The 20,052-nt window shown below is 29.0% G+C and overlaps 2 protein-coding genes across 3 annotated transcripts; one reads left to right on the forward strand and one right to left on the reverse strand.

Annotated features, from left to right (window-relative positions):
- Positions 1-1,438: 1,438 nt before the first annotated feature.
- LOC132946062 (kelch-like protein 2) lies at positions 1,439-9,420 on the reverse strand. Of its 2 annotated transcripts, none has more exons than XM_061015882.1 (11): positions 8,972-9,420; positions 7,776-7,946; positions 7,483-7,730; positions 7,223-7,398; positions 7,051-7,147; positions 6,794-6,941; positions 6,620-6,732; positions 6,269-6,559; positions 6,042-6,182; positions 3,495-3,744; positions 1,439-3,405 (listed from the first exon to the last, which is right to left on the reverse strand). In XM_061015882.1, the coding sequence occupies exons 2-11, from the start codon at positions 7,879-7,881 to the stop codon at positions 3,221-3,223; spliced, it is 1,755 nt and encodes a 584-aa protein (XP_060871865.1). In that variant the 5' UTR covers positions 7,882-7,946; positions 8,972-9,420; the 3' UTR covers positions 1,439-3,220. The 2 variants fall into 2 exon arrangements, with proteins under 2 accessions (XP_060871865.1, XP_060871866.1); XM_061015883.1 differs by having other exon boundaries at positions 7,483-7,711; positions 7,772-7,946; positions 8,972-9,419.
- A 5,904-nt stretch (positions 9,421-15,324) lies between these two features.
- LOC132947811 (uncharacterized) lies at positions 15,325-17,360 on the forward strand. Its single transcript, XM_061018041.1, has 6 exons — positions 15,325-15,477; positions 15,579-15,653; positions 15,806-15,959; positions 16,040-16,141; positions 16,685-16,789; positions 17,068-17,360. Exons 4-6 carry the CDS (start codon positions 16,099-16,101, stop codon positions 17,358-17,360), a joined length of 441 nt encoding a protein of 146 aa, XP_060874024.1. The 5' UTR covers positions 15,325-15,477; positions 15,579-15,653; positions 15,806-15,959; positions 16,040-16,098.
- The last annotated feature ends 2,692 nt before the right edge of the window (positions 17,361-20,052 follow it).

Here is a 20,052-nt window from a genome sequence, read left to right on the forward strand (position 1 = left end):
GGTAAATTCTCGCGGGACACCCTGCATAATATGAACGCATTCGCTTTGAAGGACAAAAATATTGTCGAAATGCATACTGGCGTGGAAGTTGGATCCTCTTGTGTAAAAGACAGCTGCCGTGACGATTCTGTATGATCCTCATAAAGAGTGATTTTTGTATTATTCCCTCTTTTGATATGAATCGATTAATACGTTAAGTTATAGTATTGACGAGTTTATGATTTTATTTTGTGCGATGTGACAAAGGTGCCGCAGGTAATTAATTGTGTTGTTTTTAACGAACGGCTTTCTATAAATCTAAAATATAATACAATATACTGCCTTGATAAGTATTTATGTTCTATTGACTTTCATATTGCAATTTAAGTACTACTCAATAATAATACGGTACGTTAATATACTTTTTATATTTTAAGCATGAATGCTGTATTATTGAAACTACATGTTTTGTGTTCAATTATTGTTATTAGTTATTATAATAATAACTTACTAAAAATGCATTTATATTATGCACGAAAAATCATTAATATGCTATTTCTGAAAATATCACCAAAACACACTAACTCCCCGGGTAATATAACAGATTTTTTACTTACCTAGCTATAAATAGAAGACATGGACAGAAATATGCAATTTCTATAACTTCTCATCCCTAATAATGACAATTCTCAATCGTAATTCTACCATAATGTCTTATTATTAGACATAATTTGATATCTATATAATTAAATAAATTTATAATAACCTTAAACTGTAGCTCCCATAGCAGAGGTGATATTTAGAGATATACAAGTGTAGGTATGCATATGAACAATAATTTGTAGTTTAATTTTCAGTGTCCACCGTACATGTGTTAGGTACCGACGTACGTATTCAGTAGGGGGGGGGGGATGCTACTGAGAATACACCGAGACCATAAATTGCACAGCAAAATAAAGTCTTTCGTATCTGCCTAAACAAAATAAATAAAATTTGATCTATAAACTTGGTTATGAATTAACTTGAACTTGGTGTTCTACCTCCATGTCAGTTATACAAGAAATCTACTATTTCTTTTATCAATGAACAATATTACTAATAAACGATAAATTATAGCCTACGATATTAAAAAAAGTATAGACTTGAAATTTATGGATTATTTAGGACCTAAAGCGTTTTATTCCTTACATTTTAATGACAAAAAATATCTAAGAGCTAATTCTACAAAAAATGTAAATATTATATTATCTAATATATACAATTCTTGTGTCACAGTGTTAGTTACCATACTCCTCCGAAACGGCTTGACCAATTTTTATGAAATTTTGTATGCATATTCAGTAGGTCTGAGAATCGGCTACTATCTATTTTTCATACTCTTAATTGATAAGGGTTGTCCAGAAAAAAACAAAAATAAAAATAATTATAGTGTATTATATATTGGTTGGCTATTGGTAAATCGGGCATGTTTGTTGATTTTTGTTATTATTTTTTATTAATATATATATATATATACTAGCTGACCCTGGGAACTTCGTTGCCCTTGATTCGTATTATTATTTTTTGTCTATGAATGTTTGTGTGTAGATAAGACCTCTGGGAAGAAGATAGACTAATTTAAAAAGGGTTAAATTTGGTTTTATTTTATTCATCGGATTTTAGTACGGTGAGGTTAGGTTAGGATTTTGTATTAATTGATTATATTAATCCACCGTAGATAGAATTAAGTAAAAACGACAAACTTAGTATAACTTTGATACTTAAGAGTTAAATCATACACTATGCTGAGAGTTGTTAGTATAGATAAAAATGAATGGTTGTGTGTAGATCAGACCTCTGGGAAGAATATAGGCTAATTTAAAAAGTGTTAGATTTGTTTTTTTTTTTTTTTATTCATCGGATTTTAGTACGGTTGCGTTAGGCTTTCGTATTAGTTGATTATATTAATCCTCCGTGGGTGGAATTAAGTAAAAATGACAAACTTGGTACAATTTTTATACTTTAGAGTCAAGTCATACACTTACGTACAAAACGCATGGGGTCCGCGATCTACCGCAGGTAGATTGCCTACCTGATATTATACTGCTGCGAATCAGAATTTTTATTCCGGGCAACTGAAAAGTTAAGATAAATCTAGAACATCATACACCGAATATTAAATAACGCATTGAACAAAGTTTGAGTCACATACAGTTTGTACATTTAACGGGTTACGAAGTGTTCGGAATCAGCTAGTATCTTAATAAAATACTGTTATGTGGGCAATTATAATAAAACAACAAAAACTGTACAATGAAAAAAAAAACTAAAAGAAAAATTATCATACAATTTAAGAATGTAATATTAGTATACAATAAAACCGCGTATTATACGGGATGGTGTGATATGTGGTATCCCGCCTAATACGCTCTTGAAACGTGCAGTTATGCAGGATCCAACCTGTTACACGTTTAAAACATTTTACAAATGACTAGTAACACAATACAAACGTCATGTAAACTATGCCATGAATTAGTGGCGTGGCGAACTTCATTAACTTATGAAGCACAATAATTTATATAAGTAATAAAATATTATAAATTCATATAAGTAATTACGTATTTATGTAAATGGTAACCGGGAAAGATTGGCTTAGTCTTAGTACACACTTAATAAATTATTATAATATGTGCAATACCTCTAGTCTCCAGGACACCCACCACCCTTTTAAACTGAGGCACGTACCTTAAATAAAGTCCTTCGTCTTTTGTGGTAATTTTTTAAGTCTTTTTTTAATATACATAAGTCATTTTAACATTTTTTTTTGTGTGCAATTTTTAAAGATTTTTAGGTCATCAAGTTCCGGGCTCTAGTTATAAAATACCGTCCAATACCTTTATGAATCCATAACATTAATTAGGTAATAGGTTTACGGGTGCGCCGTGCCAGAACACATAATATTACCGGGCCAAGTACATAAAGGTTTGTGTAAAATGAAGATAAGATAAACAATTCAACGGCATTTTTATTTACGTAGTAAGTGGAATTTTGGTTATAAGATATGAGTGGTCGGGAAAGACAGCGGATTCTGTAATATTATGTATTAAGCGGGAGCTTGTTAACAATGTTTCATTTAATAATACTAATGACCGGAAAGAATCCACGTATTAAGCGGGATGCCGTATTAAATGGTAGCGTCTTAACGATGTCTTAATGTATATTATAATTTATAGCTATCATATATAATCATGAATGCGAACTGCTAAGCTTTAAAATGTAGTGGCCTATCAATGGCTACTACTCCTAAACAAGTTCGTGCAACATTCATTGGCGCTGTAACCATGGTCCAGGTATTATTGTTGGGGTTGTAAAATTCTACAGAATCCAAAGCGGAAGTTCCGTCATCTCCACCGACGGCGTACAACAACCCATCCAACACAGCTACTCCTATAATAAAAAGTTAAACTTTAATTTTAAATATATATTAAAAAAATATGTCTCATAAAATAGTTTAGAATTATTAAACGAGTTATTACCTGGATATTGTCGACACAAATGCATATCCGGAATTGTAGACCAAACTCCTGTGTTTGGTTGGAATGTTTCAACACTCCTGAGAACTTGCAATCCATCATGGCCGCCTACAGCATACAGTAAACCATTTAAAACTCCGACACCCAAATCACAGCGACTCAAACACATTTCCGGGACTGATATCCATTTATCCAGAGTGGGATGATAACTTTCAACAGAATTTAGCATCTGCCCAGAATAGTAACCTCCTACCTACAAAATTGTGAAATCAATTAATACAACTTGCGGATAATTATCACTTGCCCTAGAGAAAAAAACTTCAAAACACAATATTATTGAATAGCATTTTTCAATGAAAATGATTGAATACATATTTATTAAACAATGAATAGGTAAAGTACATTATGATTTTTAATTAAAAAAGTATATTATATCAACAATATTATTAAAAATTAATAATCAAGCTTGATCAAGTATGAATAATGGGTATTTAATAAAATTAAAAAATGAAGCTAAAATGTTAAAAATAAACACTAAATAAAATAAAATTTGTAAAATTTTTGCTTCTTTTTAAATATGTTGTATTACCAATTTAAAACATTTCCTACATTTTAATATTAATAGGTAATAATGAATAAACTAATAAATTTAATAAACAAAGATGGGCACTAACTATTTGAAAAGCTAAAAGTTAAGTTATAAGTTACTTTTTTTGATAACTTTAAGAGGACGTCACACCCGCATGTGTTGTCTCCGTTTTACACACGTACGACATAGACAAAATGCGTTTGCGCAGTCTGAGGAGAACTCGCTCCATTTGGGTTCTAGAGTAAAAATACCTATTATAAAATTAAACTGTGACAATATTTCTGAAGGCAAATCATTTCGTTTTTTTTTAAATTTAAATTTTGAAAAGTTAAAGGTATTTTAAAAATGTTGAAATTATTTCTATTTCTAAACAATATAATCAACGTTATATTGAGTATAATGAAAAAAAAAGAAACGACTTGCCCTCAGAAATGTTGCCACAATTCAATTTTATAATAAGTAATTTTACTCTAGAACTAAAATTGAGCGAGTCCTGCTCAGACTGCGTAAACAAGTTTTGTCTATGTCGTACGTGTGTAAGACGGAAACAACATATGTGGGTGTGATGTCCTCTTAACTCTAAATATTAGAAAATATCTTAGGGTAAGTCAGTAATTAAGTTATTTACGAATTTTTCGTGTTTTTAAATGTATATTTGTTGTATTCATTTTTCAACGAAAATAGCATATTTTTACGTAAATATCTCCATGACATAACAAGATTGACATGCGTTCTACGAATACCCTTATGAGTATTATACTATGCGATAAGTCTAAAATACTGGAGAACGCCCAGAAAGAGCAATATATGCTGACGATTGTACTAAATACATTATTACTATAGTGACTATTGCTATATGAAATATAATTTCAAAGTTTAGCTAGGTACATATTAATATTTTACCTGAAAGTACGACGTTTAATAAATCTGTAATTGTTTATTCATAATAATATAATCGCTATAACAAAGAGCATATATAGAATGTCCCATAAAGTGTGCAACTTTTAAATCTGCCACCATTTTTTAAATATTTTGTTGGCAACCCTGTTCTTGTAATTACTTATCAACAACCAAAGGCCTATAAACTAATGACAGCGCCCACCACACCAACCTGTCTGCAGTTCACGAGGACGAGAAAGAGTGAGAGAGAAAGAACTATATACGTTTGGGAATATCACGGAAAACCATTTACATTATAATTTTTCAGCCATGTGTTTTACATGTATTCTATATCTATATCGTGGCTATAATATTGGTAATACGTATGGATGAAAAAACTTAATGTAAATTGTTCTCCATGATATTCCCAAACACATAGTTCTTTCTCTTTCGTATCCCGTCCACTGGTTTCTCTCTCTAAGCGCTGTCCATTAGTTAATATTACTATGTCAACAACTAATTAACTTATTAAATCGGAGTAGTAGTAGATACTAGAAATGATAAGAACAGGGCTGAAAGCAAAATTTAAAAAAAAATGGCGGCAGATTTAAAAGTTGGCGCACTTTTTGGGGACACCCTATATTAATAAAAAAGTAACTTATCTTTTAACTTAAGTTAAGTTATTATTGTTATGAAAATGTATAAAACTTAACTAATTAGGTACCCAAATTAATTTATATTTAAAATTAATTTTAAGTTAGCTTAGTTATTTTTTACTTATGATAACTTAACTTTAAAAAGTTGAGAAATATCGGTTAACTTGCCCAGCTTTGTTAATAAGATAACCTAATTTTTTATTACGATATGTATAAACTGTAAAAAAATAACAGAGTTAAACAAATAAGAAGAGTTTCAATACTTTTGTTCAGTCGATCAAAGAAAACATTCAGTTTTTCATGTAATAGTTAAATAATTAAATTGAGCAGACATTTAACCAAACGTTTAAATCAGTTCATAGTTTTAAATTAATTTAAAATTTGAATTTATCGAAATATTTTATTACGAATTAAAAATCGCATTACCACATATAAAATATCGTTCAGTACGCCAATCCCAGCTCCAATTCTTCCAGTAGACATATTAGTTACTATACTCCACTCTTGAGTTTTGCAGTCAAACATTTCTACACTATTTGAATAACTATTACCGTCATCACCGCCAACCTAGAATTTGTTATACAATTTATAAGTACCAACTTTGTTACAGAAAACGACTTATAAAGTAATACGTATATCTCGACATAACTTACGGCATATACATAATTATTTATTACACCAACTCCTAAGTTAAATCTATTTACTAGCATTTCAACGGTTGGTTCCCAGCTAGGTGATTCTGATGATAAATCTAGCACATCAACAGACCGACTATTTATTATGCCACCCAAATATAACACAAAATTATCTTTTACTACAGCTAGACCACCACCACTACGTGGTGTAATCAATTTTGGTCCAAAATGCCATTGATTTATATTTGGGTCGTACCATTCTGTACTGCTAATTACATTATGTCCTTCACCACCAACCACAAAAATAACCTGTTACAATTAAACCGTTAAATATATTGGAAATAGAAATGAATCATAACGGAATCATACTTTATCGATACCACCGGGCTGTCTAGCTTTAGTCCGGATGTTATGTGGAATTGTGATGAGCTTATCTGACTCAAGTAAATGAAAATGTAATGCTTCAATTACGTAATCTTTGCCTTAAGAATGATAAAATGTAAATTGATTTGCAAAAAAAGTATATTTATTGAAAAAACTTACAATCGTCAAGAAGAGGTTCCTCAACTACTTTTTTCAATATGTAATCTTTGGATGTTAATGGTAAACGTACATGTTCCATTAATTGGGGCAAAATACATTTTCTGGAACCCAAATCATGTTTTACCCATCGAATTACACTTTCAAATATCTGCAACAATCAGTATTCTTATAAATCAATTATTTTGTGTTTAAAATATATTATGTATTATGTAATTTTTCCTTCCTTAATTCAAAATAATAATAATAATAAATTTTACTTTTTCTTCAGATGGAACTTTCACTCCATCACTGGCGATCAACTTAACCATTTGTCCGGTTGATAGGTATAGGAATTCGTTTCCTTCTGCCACGTCTCTATGTATAAAAATAATATATTAATAATAAATACGATTTCCTTGTAGAATCATAATAGTAAATAATACTTCATACAAAAAGTGCTGTTGAATATATAATTCTGAACTTGTTAACAATTTCTTACAGCTATGTAAATCAGCTAATGCATTTATACCAATGCAGTTCTTAGGGCACATTTGTGCCTGTAAAAAATCACAACACGCCTCTTTTACTTCTTGTAACTGCAAAAGATTTGAAGCTGGTAACAAAACCTTGAGAAATAAACAATAAATACACTGTTTAAATTATGTTTTCGTCTATTACAAAATGAAACTCCGTATTATATTAGGTATTACATGTAAATTGTTTTCAGTAACCGTAATTTCCCCGGTATAAATAAAGTTTACTAACAGCTGTAAGGCTGTTGAATCTAACTGTTTCATAATAACAAGATATTGATTTTTTTCGTCACAATTTGTAAACATTGCATGGAAATATGGACTAGCCGATGCTAAAACCACTTTATGACCATTTATAATTTTGCCATCATTTGTTTCTAGTTGAAAATCACAATAAATCTCATCTCTAAAAACATACATTTTTACTAATATTCATTCATAAGTTTAAATCACTATTATCACTTACTTACGGAAGGATTGTAGTACTCGATATATCTCCGCATAACACGATTTCTTATACTCGTATTTTGCTGGTTCACATCTAATGGGTTCTGGTATTTTTTTTGTATTTTGCATTGCCAATTGTATACTAATTCCAGTAGGTAATTTGAAGACTTAAGACTAAAAACTGTGCATGCGATCTATTAATAGTATCGATACGAATCGTAAATAATCCACTGTTAAATTAAAAGTATTATCACAAGTCATAAAAACACTTTTTATTATAATATTATATCGATTGATTAGAAGTGTGTATGGTGGTAAGCAGGTCAACCAGTAATTTTTTGGACATCCGGACAAAACTTATGAGTGATGAGACACGTAATGTTTGGTGTATACTTGAGTACTATGTATAATTATAATTGTATAGATACGATTGATTTTGCGTTTGGTTGCGCGTTAGTGATTATATAAATAAGCCATAGACCTATAAAGAAATGGACTGATATCAAAGAGAGAGAGATCCATTAGCCAACATTTTTAGACTAAGATAGAATACAACTTAGGTAGCATTTTCACCGATAGCAAGGGAGAGAGAGAATAGTTCAACAACAAAGGTAACAACATTTTTAGAAAAATATAGCATACACCTAGGTCCCATTATATTACATATGTATTTGCTATCTCTTTCTAACAATGTCGGCACTTGGGAACCTATAGTAGGGTATGGAGAATGCACAGTTTATCTGTCAATAATAGTCTATGAAATAAACCAATAAATAATAATAATAACCAAATTTTTTGGCCTCCGACAAGAATTTAATAAAACAAATTGGCTATTAAGGAAATCGGCACTACTTGCCCAATACGCAATAATACAATTTATTAATTAAAAAGAAATCGGCCCTTTTGGCCCAACACGTAATAAAAACATTTGGGATTATGGGATACCTGGTAGATGTGAAGAAAATTCACAAAATTCACACCAACCGTCGATGAGACAATAATATATGGTACCTACAGCTTAGGTGATCTATGGCTAATGATTACAACTGCGGGTAATAATGGTATTGCTGGGGCTTGTAAATTGAAACTTTGGGAACGTTGCGCCATGGGTTATTATAAATAAATATGGTTATTACCCGACCCCCTTCGCAAAAAGATATTTCACATCAATAATTATAATAGGTTTAATAATAAAAATAATTATAAATAATTAACTCACGAATTTTATGGTTTGTGGACTGGGCAGCTGTCTTTACCTATAATATATTGAACAATAATAATAAATATAAGAATACGAATACGTTCGTAAACAATAGATCGACCATTAATAATAGAGCTGGTACAATTGTACAAATAAAAATGATTAGGTAAGCTTTTGGCCGAAAATATAAGTACCTAGGTACAGTATAGTTGTTGCGCGATAAGTATATTGCACACTATTAGCAAAGACTATACTTGAGCTCATACCAAATATAATGATAAATCTTTCGTGCGGGGCTTTGCGCTTACATATTACGGGTGTACAAAAAATTGCGTTGTGATATGCACGTACGTTACAATAATATAAACACGTCTTAGTTTTTTACAACGAAAAAATAATTCAAAGTAACCATAGACCGAATACTCACACCAAATACACTGCACTAGTTACAGCAACGAAACCAATGAGGTGTAGCAGTTGTTTTCTAAAGCTATTAGAAAAACCATTTGTCATATTACATAACCGTACTTGAGCCTCCCAGACGTTAGTTCAATAAATAAATAAATAAATATTAAACAACAGTGATTAACCTATTACTTGATTATTATTATGTTTAAACAACGTTGAGTGTGTGTGTGTGTTGGGATAATCACTCATAAGATAACGGCAGCGGCACGGCCTGAAAACAGTAATACTGGTCGTGGGCGTCTTTTTTGAATCGAACGGATATAAAATCATTATGTACGAAAAACGATTCTGAACAAAGATGGTCTGTCTATTATAAAAATATTAATTAATAAATTAAAATATTAAAATTAATTAATATTAAAAAATAACTTCAAACGCTATCTTCTGTTTAAAAATCTAATTACGTTCACATTTAAAATTAAAATATATAATAAATACAGACTGTGTTAGATTTATACTGGTTACGATATGAACTACTAATCTTTTATAACATTTCAAATCCTCGTCTATACAAAATGAGTATTTTATAAATTTTTAACTACAAAATAATTTTCAAATTTTCGAGATTTTGATGAATTTTGTCAATATTACGACATTTAAAAGCTTATTGGAAACACACATGCTTAGTTATCTCAAAAATATATAGTTGAGGAATTTTAAATAACATTTTAAAGCATATTAACACAAGATTTTATTAACATTTATGGTCAAAAGTGGGTAATTGGGTGAAACTATTGTGAATTTTCAGTATCTAAAAAATGCACAATTGTGTTATGTCTACTGCAGGTGAAAAGTTAAAAGTTTTTGCACTAAAAAAGTTAATTTTTACTCTTTACAGTTATTCCTTTTTGAGTACAATAAAAAATAAAATAGATTTTTCTTAGTTATATTGATATAAACTGGACACATTTTCCTTTTGACCCTCAAAAGTTATAACAAGTTATAATTTCTTGTTGAAAATCAAAACATTTTTACTACAGTTAAAAGTGTAGACAAACAGAAATAAAAATCACTTCACTACTACCCAATCAATACATTTATCGTCCACTCAGAATCTAAAATATTTCAAGTCCACGTCGAAGCCACTATAATATACATTTCATATTCAACGATCATTATTATTATTTAAACTACCTAATAAATGAATCAATCAATCAAACACGGTATTCAAAATATATTCAGTGAAACCTCGATAACTCAAACGTCTAAAAGTCGAATATTCGATAACTCGAAGGAATATCTTCGCCCCTGCATTTCAATATAAGTACACACAATTTTTTCTATAACTCGAATTTTTTTTTCGCTCCCAACCGATTCGAGTTATCGAGGTTTCGCTGTATTATATACCTACATTATAATAATCACTTATAGGTAATAAAATATTATATACTATTGTGGAAATACCAAAAAAAAAATTAAAAATATTAACAAAAATGAAAGGTTTTACAAAACAGATCATAATTTACTTACAGAAAAAACAGATCAGACTGTAATTTTATCTTAGTTCTTACCTAGCTAAAAAACTTAATATTTCTTACCTTTATCAAAATGGTTATTGATCATCTATATAAACATTGACCTGAGTTTTGGCTGAACGCTTTTTGTCTTCCGGGATTAGTTTTTATAGATCTTTTATAAAATACTAGCAATTAGTTACTGACTTGCTGTTCATGTTTCTAATCGGTGATTATTTGTTTGCTGGTTTCATACTGTTATTGTAGTTTTAATTAGTCCAAGTGATTCAATTTATTATCCTCACATATTTAATAATGTCATTAGTTTTATCAAATCATTAGGTATTATCAAATCTAAATAATATATAATTAATAAATTGCACATGGATATCATTATTACAATTATTATAAGTACATTATTATCATATAACAATAAGATTTAAGAAGACAAAAAAACAATTACATATAAGAATAACATACCTAATCATTATTAAATAATATAATGCTAAACCAGCGCGACGGTAATGGCGCGAAGCTGAGTAAAAACAAAAAAGCGAGTAGCCACTAACGTATATTAATCATTGGAAAACCGTGCTGATTTTTTAGACCTTAATGATACATTCAATTACTGTAAAATTAATAGAGATATAATAAATATATCATCATACAAATTAGGACAATATTAATATAAAATAAAAAATAATTAAATATGTTATGATATTTAAACTTATGGTGAGTGGTGACCTATAAATTTGCTATAAAATGGTACAACAAACCTTTTCATATAAAACATTCAAAAACTAGAAAATAAATATAAAAACAATAAAGAACTAATATACAATATTATGAGAGAGTAGTTATTATGAATTCTAATTATTTTTAAAATGTCATGGGACATAAATGACTACGAATCCTGCTGTACTCCGTGCAATATTCATTGTCACTGTAATCATGGTCCAGATAATAGTGTTAGGCAGTGGCGCCGAACACGTAGGGCAAGTGGGGTAAATACCCCAGAACTTTTTTAGGGGGTGGGTGGGTGGGTCGTGAGTGCAGGGACGGATTGGGCCATAGGGAAATCGGGAAATTCCCGATGGGCCGAGTACTAAATAGTAAATAGTAGGTAGACGTAAATATAATCTAAGGAATTCTGCCAAACACAACACACACGTGTAAAATCCCTACCGTTACAAATCCCACTACCTACAATCATAAAAACCCCACAATCGGCTAATGGCCATAGTCGCCGGGCTTAAAGATCAATTAAAAAAAAAAAATCTATCATCTAATAATTAATAAATATTGCCATTGATTATAAATTATTCATTCAATGATATTACGTAATAACAGTCTATAATATTATAACGCGAAACGTTGTAAATTGTAATGATACAAGTATACAACGTCTACAACGGAAACTGAATAATGATATTAATTATCAATAAGTAATAACAATAATTGTAATCAAAAAATCAATTTCCGTGGACAGTAAAATCTATAAATAATTGGTTATTCGGGTTGTCGTCGATCAGATGGACCGGCGGGTTGCGGGTAATGACGACGAATTTTGACGATACAAGTCGATGTGGGTCTTTAATATGAATACCTAATAAGAATATTTTTATTTGAAATTTATATTATTTATATTTAAATATCATTAAAAACCTCGATATCAGCAATCGGCAGTCAGCAATTCAGCACAATTTGGTTAATTTTACAATTCAATTACTAAGTACTTAACAAGGAATAATTCATAAAATATTTTATATTACAATAGTTATGAATTATAAAATAAAATGGAAATAGATGGATCAGACTGTAGTGAAAAACGAAAAGGAGGAGCTGAAAAAATTTGAGACAAAAATAAAAAAATACTACTTTTAGAAGCCTTTGCTTCTAAAAGCATTAAATAATTTTTCAAGTCTCAGAATAGCGAAGTGAGTTTTAGCTGAACTTTGTCATTATAATAATAATATATTAATAATTAAAAATATTAAACTGTTACTATTTTATTGTACAAAGTACAATAATCTACAATTTATTTTATTGATGGAGAATGAGAGAAACAACATATTTTGCAAATAGGTACCTATTTTATTTTTTTAATATGACAATATACATTAAATTATTTTAGTGTGATATTCAACTAATACCTACTTCTAAAAATTATAGATAATATGTATCTTTAAGTATAAATTATGATTTATTGATTTAATAACAAGGCTGGGCAAATTAATGTTTTTTTTTAACTGAGTTTTTAACTTAACTTAAACTTTTTAACTCATTAATACCCATCCTAGTATAATAATTATAGATTTATTTTTAGAGTAATGATATTATTAATTAGGATGAAACTACTACAGATGTTGAAGTTGGAACATCTACTTTAGATGAAGTAAGTCTTGTAATTTATTGTTTTTTTTATAAAAGTACTATTAAATTATTATATTTAACTATTCATATTTTTCTTATAAAAGTAAATAATATTATTATAACTTATAATCATAGTAACATAATTGATATATCTTATACTATTACAAATACTAAAACTGAATGTATAATATTTTTTTTAAATTGTAATTAAATAGGTGACTGATAGTTGCATTAATAATATTAGTTTGGAGAATGAAACTTTTGGTATTGGAAATAAAAATAATGCAAATATTGGCTTGAATGTAATTGAATCTATCGATCATCAAAAAAGTGTTAAAAATGAAGTTATACCTAATAAGTTTTTTATTAATTTTGGAAACAATTTTAGTTAACATACAAAGGCACAAAGACCAAAATAATATTAATTAAAATTCTGTGGCTCGGGTCTAAAAGGGTCAATCTCACATTTTGCAATTTTCGACAATAAAGGAATTAATAATATTTTCAATTAAAAATATTTGTTGAAATATTATATTACCATTTAATAATTTTAGCATTTGGCTCATTATTACTTATTAGATACCTATAACCTATGTGTCTTTGTGTCTATTGCAGTTTGTAAATTATCAAACTGATCAATGTGTAATTTTTTTAATTTTGGCCCTGTAGATATATTCAAGAAACCTAAAATTACACAGCTTAATCAATTTTTTAAATATTATCCTCAAAAACCAAAATTAAATGAAGAAATTCCATTTAATTTTCAAAAAGCTTTCTTTAGAAGTAATGGCTCTGAACGAAAATGGTTAACCTACAATAAAAATCCAAAACAATTATTCTGCTATCTGTGTCTTGCATTTTCTTCAGAAAGTAATAATTTTACTAAAGGTTTAGATGTATGGAGTCATACTTATATTCGAACTGATGAACATGATAAAAGCACAGTATATAAAAATTGTGTAACAGCTTTTTTTCTCTCCATTCAAATAAACATGATATTGGTTCACTTCTTTTCTGTGAAACTAAGAAAGAGATAAAAAAAACTGCGAAATTGTTACAAGAGTGATTGAAGCTGTTAAACTTATAGGAAAACGTGGATTGAGTTATAGGGGAAATCAATTTGAAGCAGCATACACATTAGCCTATCCATTTTTTGACCACGGAAATTTTTTAGAAATCATATTGTTTTTAGCAAAATATGATTTTCAAAGAAAGATCACGTGGAAACCGCAATAAAGAAGAGCCGTAAAGCCCACGAAAGTGGTAGTAAAGGAAGAGGATCTTCAGTATGGTACACTTGCCAGTCGCCCCCAATCTCCCAACAAATAGTGGGCCGGTAAAAAAGTATTTTCCCGGGCTGATCCGAAATTCCAATCCGTCCCTGCGTGAGTGACTGCTTTTATTATATAATATAGTTGTAATTTTGTAAATACTAAATTGTTTACAGACAACAAATAAGCAAGAGTGCAAGACTCAGTTATTGTCGAGAGACAGTTTATGCTGTGGCCTGTATGCAGTATGCGCTATAGGCAGTAGGCACTAATAACTAATCACTAATAAATAAGTAATCGTAATGAGTAATGACCAATATTAATATCTGTACACTACACGTTAAAGGAACACGTCTACACACGCATAGGACGGCCGAACCCGGCACCGACGCATGATAACCAGTCACCGATTCTACCTCCACCCACCTCACCATAACACATTATGCCCGGTGGTGGGGCTGCACGTTCGGTCGTTGGACAGTAATTACTGCAGAAGCAGCTATTTTTAGAAAATAAATTGGAAATATATAAAAATAATACGGATTATATTATATTGGTATCGCAGTCCATACTCTATGGTATAAACTAGTTTGTGATAAATATAACGAAACGACTAACCACTAACGAGACAAAAATAATTTGTTTGGACATTTGGAGTCTTGTGTAATAGTCGTATTACTTGTATGGTTAAATGGTTAAAACTTAAAAGTATTTTTACTCGTGTTCTTCATTTGCAATTCTCGTGTCTGTTTTTTTTCGATATTTTTCTAATAATAAAAATATTTTAATATATTAAGTTATTAAGTATGAATTTGACGTGTGAGTTTTGTCTACGTGATCGAAATAATAACAATGATACAAATTGGAAAAGACACATCGAATCATGTCAAAAAAAAAATAAAAGACAAAAAGTTAATTTGGATGGATTTTTTAAAAAAATAAATAAAACTACCTGTAAGTAAGTATTCTTTAATTAAATAAAAACTTTAAATTCTCTGTAAATTCGTGTACCTTAATATTTTTATATAAATAAAATAATATTTATTTTAATTATTTAAGCTGTTCAACAAAGTGATATGATGATGGTTAACGTAGATGCCTCTTCACCGCCTTCGAGTACAGTTAAAACATCCAGTATGTAATTTTATTCTTGTTTTTAGTGTTCATTAGTGTTTTTATTTCGCTCTTTTAATATATTAATTCTGACTTTAAAATTAGTATGCTATGTCACTGTATTGCTGTATGTCTGTTTAATCATGTGATTATGTGAAATTTATATTTTAAAGATGATAAACTAGAATTGACGTGCAAAAATTCAACTACAGCTGTATCCAGTCACAGTGAAAATTTAAGTCAGATGCAATATATTGCTTCATCTGAATTGAGCACAAATCATTTTGATTCAAGTTGTTATATTATACTAATTATATAGGTACCAAGGTATCTACATCATTATATTCATGTTCTGTAATTTAATAAAAATGTATTAAAAAAAATAAATATACAAATTATCCCTGCAGATAAACTATTTGAATTGGACAGTTTCAATAAAAATAAAAGCAATGATGAAAATATATTGATGGAAGAAAAAAGTGAAGCGCAATCTCCAATAACTGATTACGGTTAGTAAATGGTTCTGTTTATAATCAAATTCACATATTTTGAATAAATTTGAAATATAACCATAAATAGTTAGTATATTTTCTGATCAACTTAATTTATAATAAATAATAACTAAACTATTATAGTTAATGGATCTATAGTAATAAATTCGATTTATCCAGTTGATATGCAAAATAATTAGTGAAGTTAAAATCATATTTTATAGTTTATACATAATACATAGGTGTGTAAGAACAAGGAATAAGATAAGATGCATATTTTACACAAAATAAGTTATTATTTTAAAATTATTATAAGTTGCACTATCACTATATGTTGTACCCAGATGGCAATTGTAAACGAATAAGTTATTTTATTTTTAACTGAGTTAAGTTAATCATTTTTTAGAGAAAAATATATTATTTGTTAACTATTAACGTTGACTTAACTTAAATAACTTAAGTAATTTGTTTCATAAGCTTGCCTATTTTCGGTGTATTTAATATTTTAGTTTTAGTATAAAATATTATACGTCTATACCTTTATTTTGTTGTATACTGTAGATCATCAATTACTTTCAAATGATCCTACCAACATTTCTGATGATGATATTTTATTGACGGAGAAAGAAGCCGAAGGACCGATACCGTCTCCAACAACTGATTATGGTTAGTAACTAGCTTTGTTTAAATCAAACTGATAATATTTTGAACTCAAACTATTGATAGCAAGTGAGTTGAATGTTTTGAATGTCAATATATTATTATATGTATATGCTTTTTATGTCTCAGTCTTACAAACACATAACATAGCAAATTATACGTTCTGAATAACTAATTTAACTATTACGTTTAATATAATACATAGTGAATTGAACTCATGTATCCTTATATTAGTGATTGTCCATTTTTATACTTTTATTAATGCATGCATATTTTGTTTTAAGGACAAAGTGATTCAAGAAAAGAAAATGATCCTGTAAGATTTTCAAATACCAACAAAAGATTAAGTTTTGAACAGAAAAATTATATTTTAAACTTGGGTGCATCTCAACCAACATCTCAGCAGATGCCATTTCAGAAGTTCCCAAAAACTAACAAATACAGTTTTCATCCTGAGTGGTACACTAGAACTTTGCCTGATGGATCTATAGGATTTCGTAAATGGTTATCATATTCAATTTCATGTGGCAACACGTTGTATGATTTTATAGAATCCAAAATAGAAGCTCCGTCGTGACCACCGGCGACATATAAAAAACCATTTAATACAGCAAACTATTTAAAAAAAAATTTGTTCATACAATAATAGTTAAGAATTATTAAACGAGTAGTTATACCTGCATTTCGTCTACTCAAATGCGTGTCCGTAATATTAGTCCAAAAATCCTGTACTTGGTTTGTACGCTTCAACACTATTGAGAACTTTTAACACATTAAAACACCACCCACAGCATACAGTACATCATCTAATACTCCAACACTAACAGCTTTCCGACGTACGGGGGGCAAAATTGGTTTTCTAGACCCATATCACGTTTTACCCAATGAATAACACTTTCAAATAACTAAAACAATCAATATACTTATAAATCAATTATACAATATTTATGAATGTAGATTACTTCAGTTTCCCATCCGAAATAGGTGCTAAAATATATCAATTACCAATTTTAGTTCGTCTACTTTTTCTTCAGATTAAACTTTAAGTTCCTCACTGGCGATCAACTTAACCATTTGTTCGGATGACAAGAACAGGAATTCTTATCCTTCTACCACGTCTCTAAGAATCATATTATAACAATAATAAACACAATTTCCTTATAGAATCATAATAATCAATAATATTTCGTACGAAAAGTGTTGTTGAATATATAATTCTGAACTTGTTAACAATTTTGTACAGTTAAGTAAATCAGCTAAAGCAACTATCTCAACAACATTGGTAGGACATAGTTGTGTCTGCAGAATCATGCTTTATGTGTACCACCAGGCTGCCTAGGTATTGTCCGGATGTTATGTGGAATTGTGATAAGTTCTTCTGACGTAAGTAAATGAAAACGTAATGCTTCAAATACGTAATATTTACCTTAAAAAATTAAAAATATATAAAATATAAATTAATTCGTAAAAAACCATAATATATATAGAAAAAACTTACATTTAAGACAGTTATTGATAAGAGGTTCCTCGACTACCTTTTTGAAAATGTAATATTTCGATGTTAATGGTAAACGCACATGTTCCATTAATTTGGGCAAAATTGGTTTTCTGGAATCTAAATCATGTTTTACCCATCGAATAACACTTTCAAATATCTACAACAAACAATATACTTATAAATTAATTAAACTGTATTTATATAAGTAGGTTACTTAAATTTCCACTATATTATGCTAATTTAATGTTTTAATTTAACGAAATATTTGATTTTGAGGATTAATTCCGTGATTCATACTTGGGAACATTTTTTTATTCCGATTACAATTATAACGAATGTATGTGTTGTTCTCTGAGGAAAAATTTAATTATGATATACAATAGATATTGTTGGTATCAAACACTTTATTACTCATCGAAAAGAATTTAATATGCTCAATGAATATTATTTCAAAAATAAATATCTAATCTCGGTCACAATGACGTAATTATTCATAGTATGTTATATTTACATTTAATTATTTTTATCAAGGCGGAATGAAAGTGTGAAAAAAATATGCTTGTAGTCGACTAATATTTTTTATTCGATAGACTTTCTATTACGTCACACGACATATCAACGGATATCCTCAGTACAAAAAAAACCCACAGATAATAATATTATAACAAAATGTTTATCGATTTACATTTATTGCTACATACATTTATTTTAATAATATTACACTGTTATATTATACATCTGAAATTATTTTGTAAAATCAATTTGCTGATGTTTTTGTGTAAGAGTAATGTGTGCTGAAGTTACCCGTATCCTACTTTAATTGTCTTTAATGCATAATCATACACTAAAAGGAATTAGTTTAATTTATAATTCATACATTTTGAAATCGTTTATACTATTTAACGATACTTTTATACTACCAAAACAACACAACCAAACTGCCAGATAATCATTTATAACGTCAACGCCAAACCTCCAGCTATCGGCTATCAAACAAAATGTCGCTTAAATATTGTTCTGTGATTTAACAGACTGACAGATACTTCCTTGTGGGAATCCGCATTTAACAGTGGAGCGATGTAGGGGAAATGTGTCCGAAGGAATTTTTTTTTTTTTTTATGAACCCTTCAAGATTGTGTACTTAAACATTTCAGAAATCATAATTTGTAATCAGAAAGAGTTTTAAGCGAATAAATAAAAATCTATTATTATTTTTCAAAAAAATACAATATCCACATAATATTATTAATATATTATATTCTTACAACAACTTTTCTTAGATAAATAAGTAATTTTATTTCAATCTTTAAGTTTATAATCAATTTTTTTAAATTAATTAAGCTTAGAACATTCTTAGTAACAAAACTATTTTATAAAATATACATAACTTAATAAAATTTTAATAATAAATAATTAAATCATATTAAACAACTTCTTTCATAGTAACATAAACAATTAAGACCAATAGATGAATTGTCCCCATAATAGTAGCCACTTTGCCCTTTTCATTGTGTTTAGTTTACTATTTAAAAAATAGTTATCCCAAACTAATTAAACGTAAACCAATTCTATAATCCAAAACAAGGTAAAATCGCGAGCTAAGTAAAAAAAAAGAAGGCGTAGCATCATAGGCGCAACTAGGGTTAAAATTCTGGGGGGCTAACAAAACTATTTATTAAAAATAACCTATAGGAGGCTTATATCTAAATCAATAAAGGATATTTTTGGGGGGGATAAATCTTAGTCAGGGGGGCTAAACTCCCCCCCCCCC

This window comes from Metopolophium dirhodum, chromosome 6, assembly GCF_019925205.1.
Source record: "Metopolophium dirhodum isolate CAU chromosome 6, ASM1992520v1, whole genome shotgun sequence".
Taxonomy (NCBI): Eukaryota; Metazoa; Arthropoda; class Insecta; order Hemiptera; family Aphididae; genus Metopolophium; species Metopolophium dirhodum.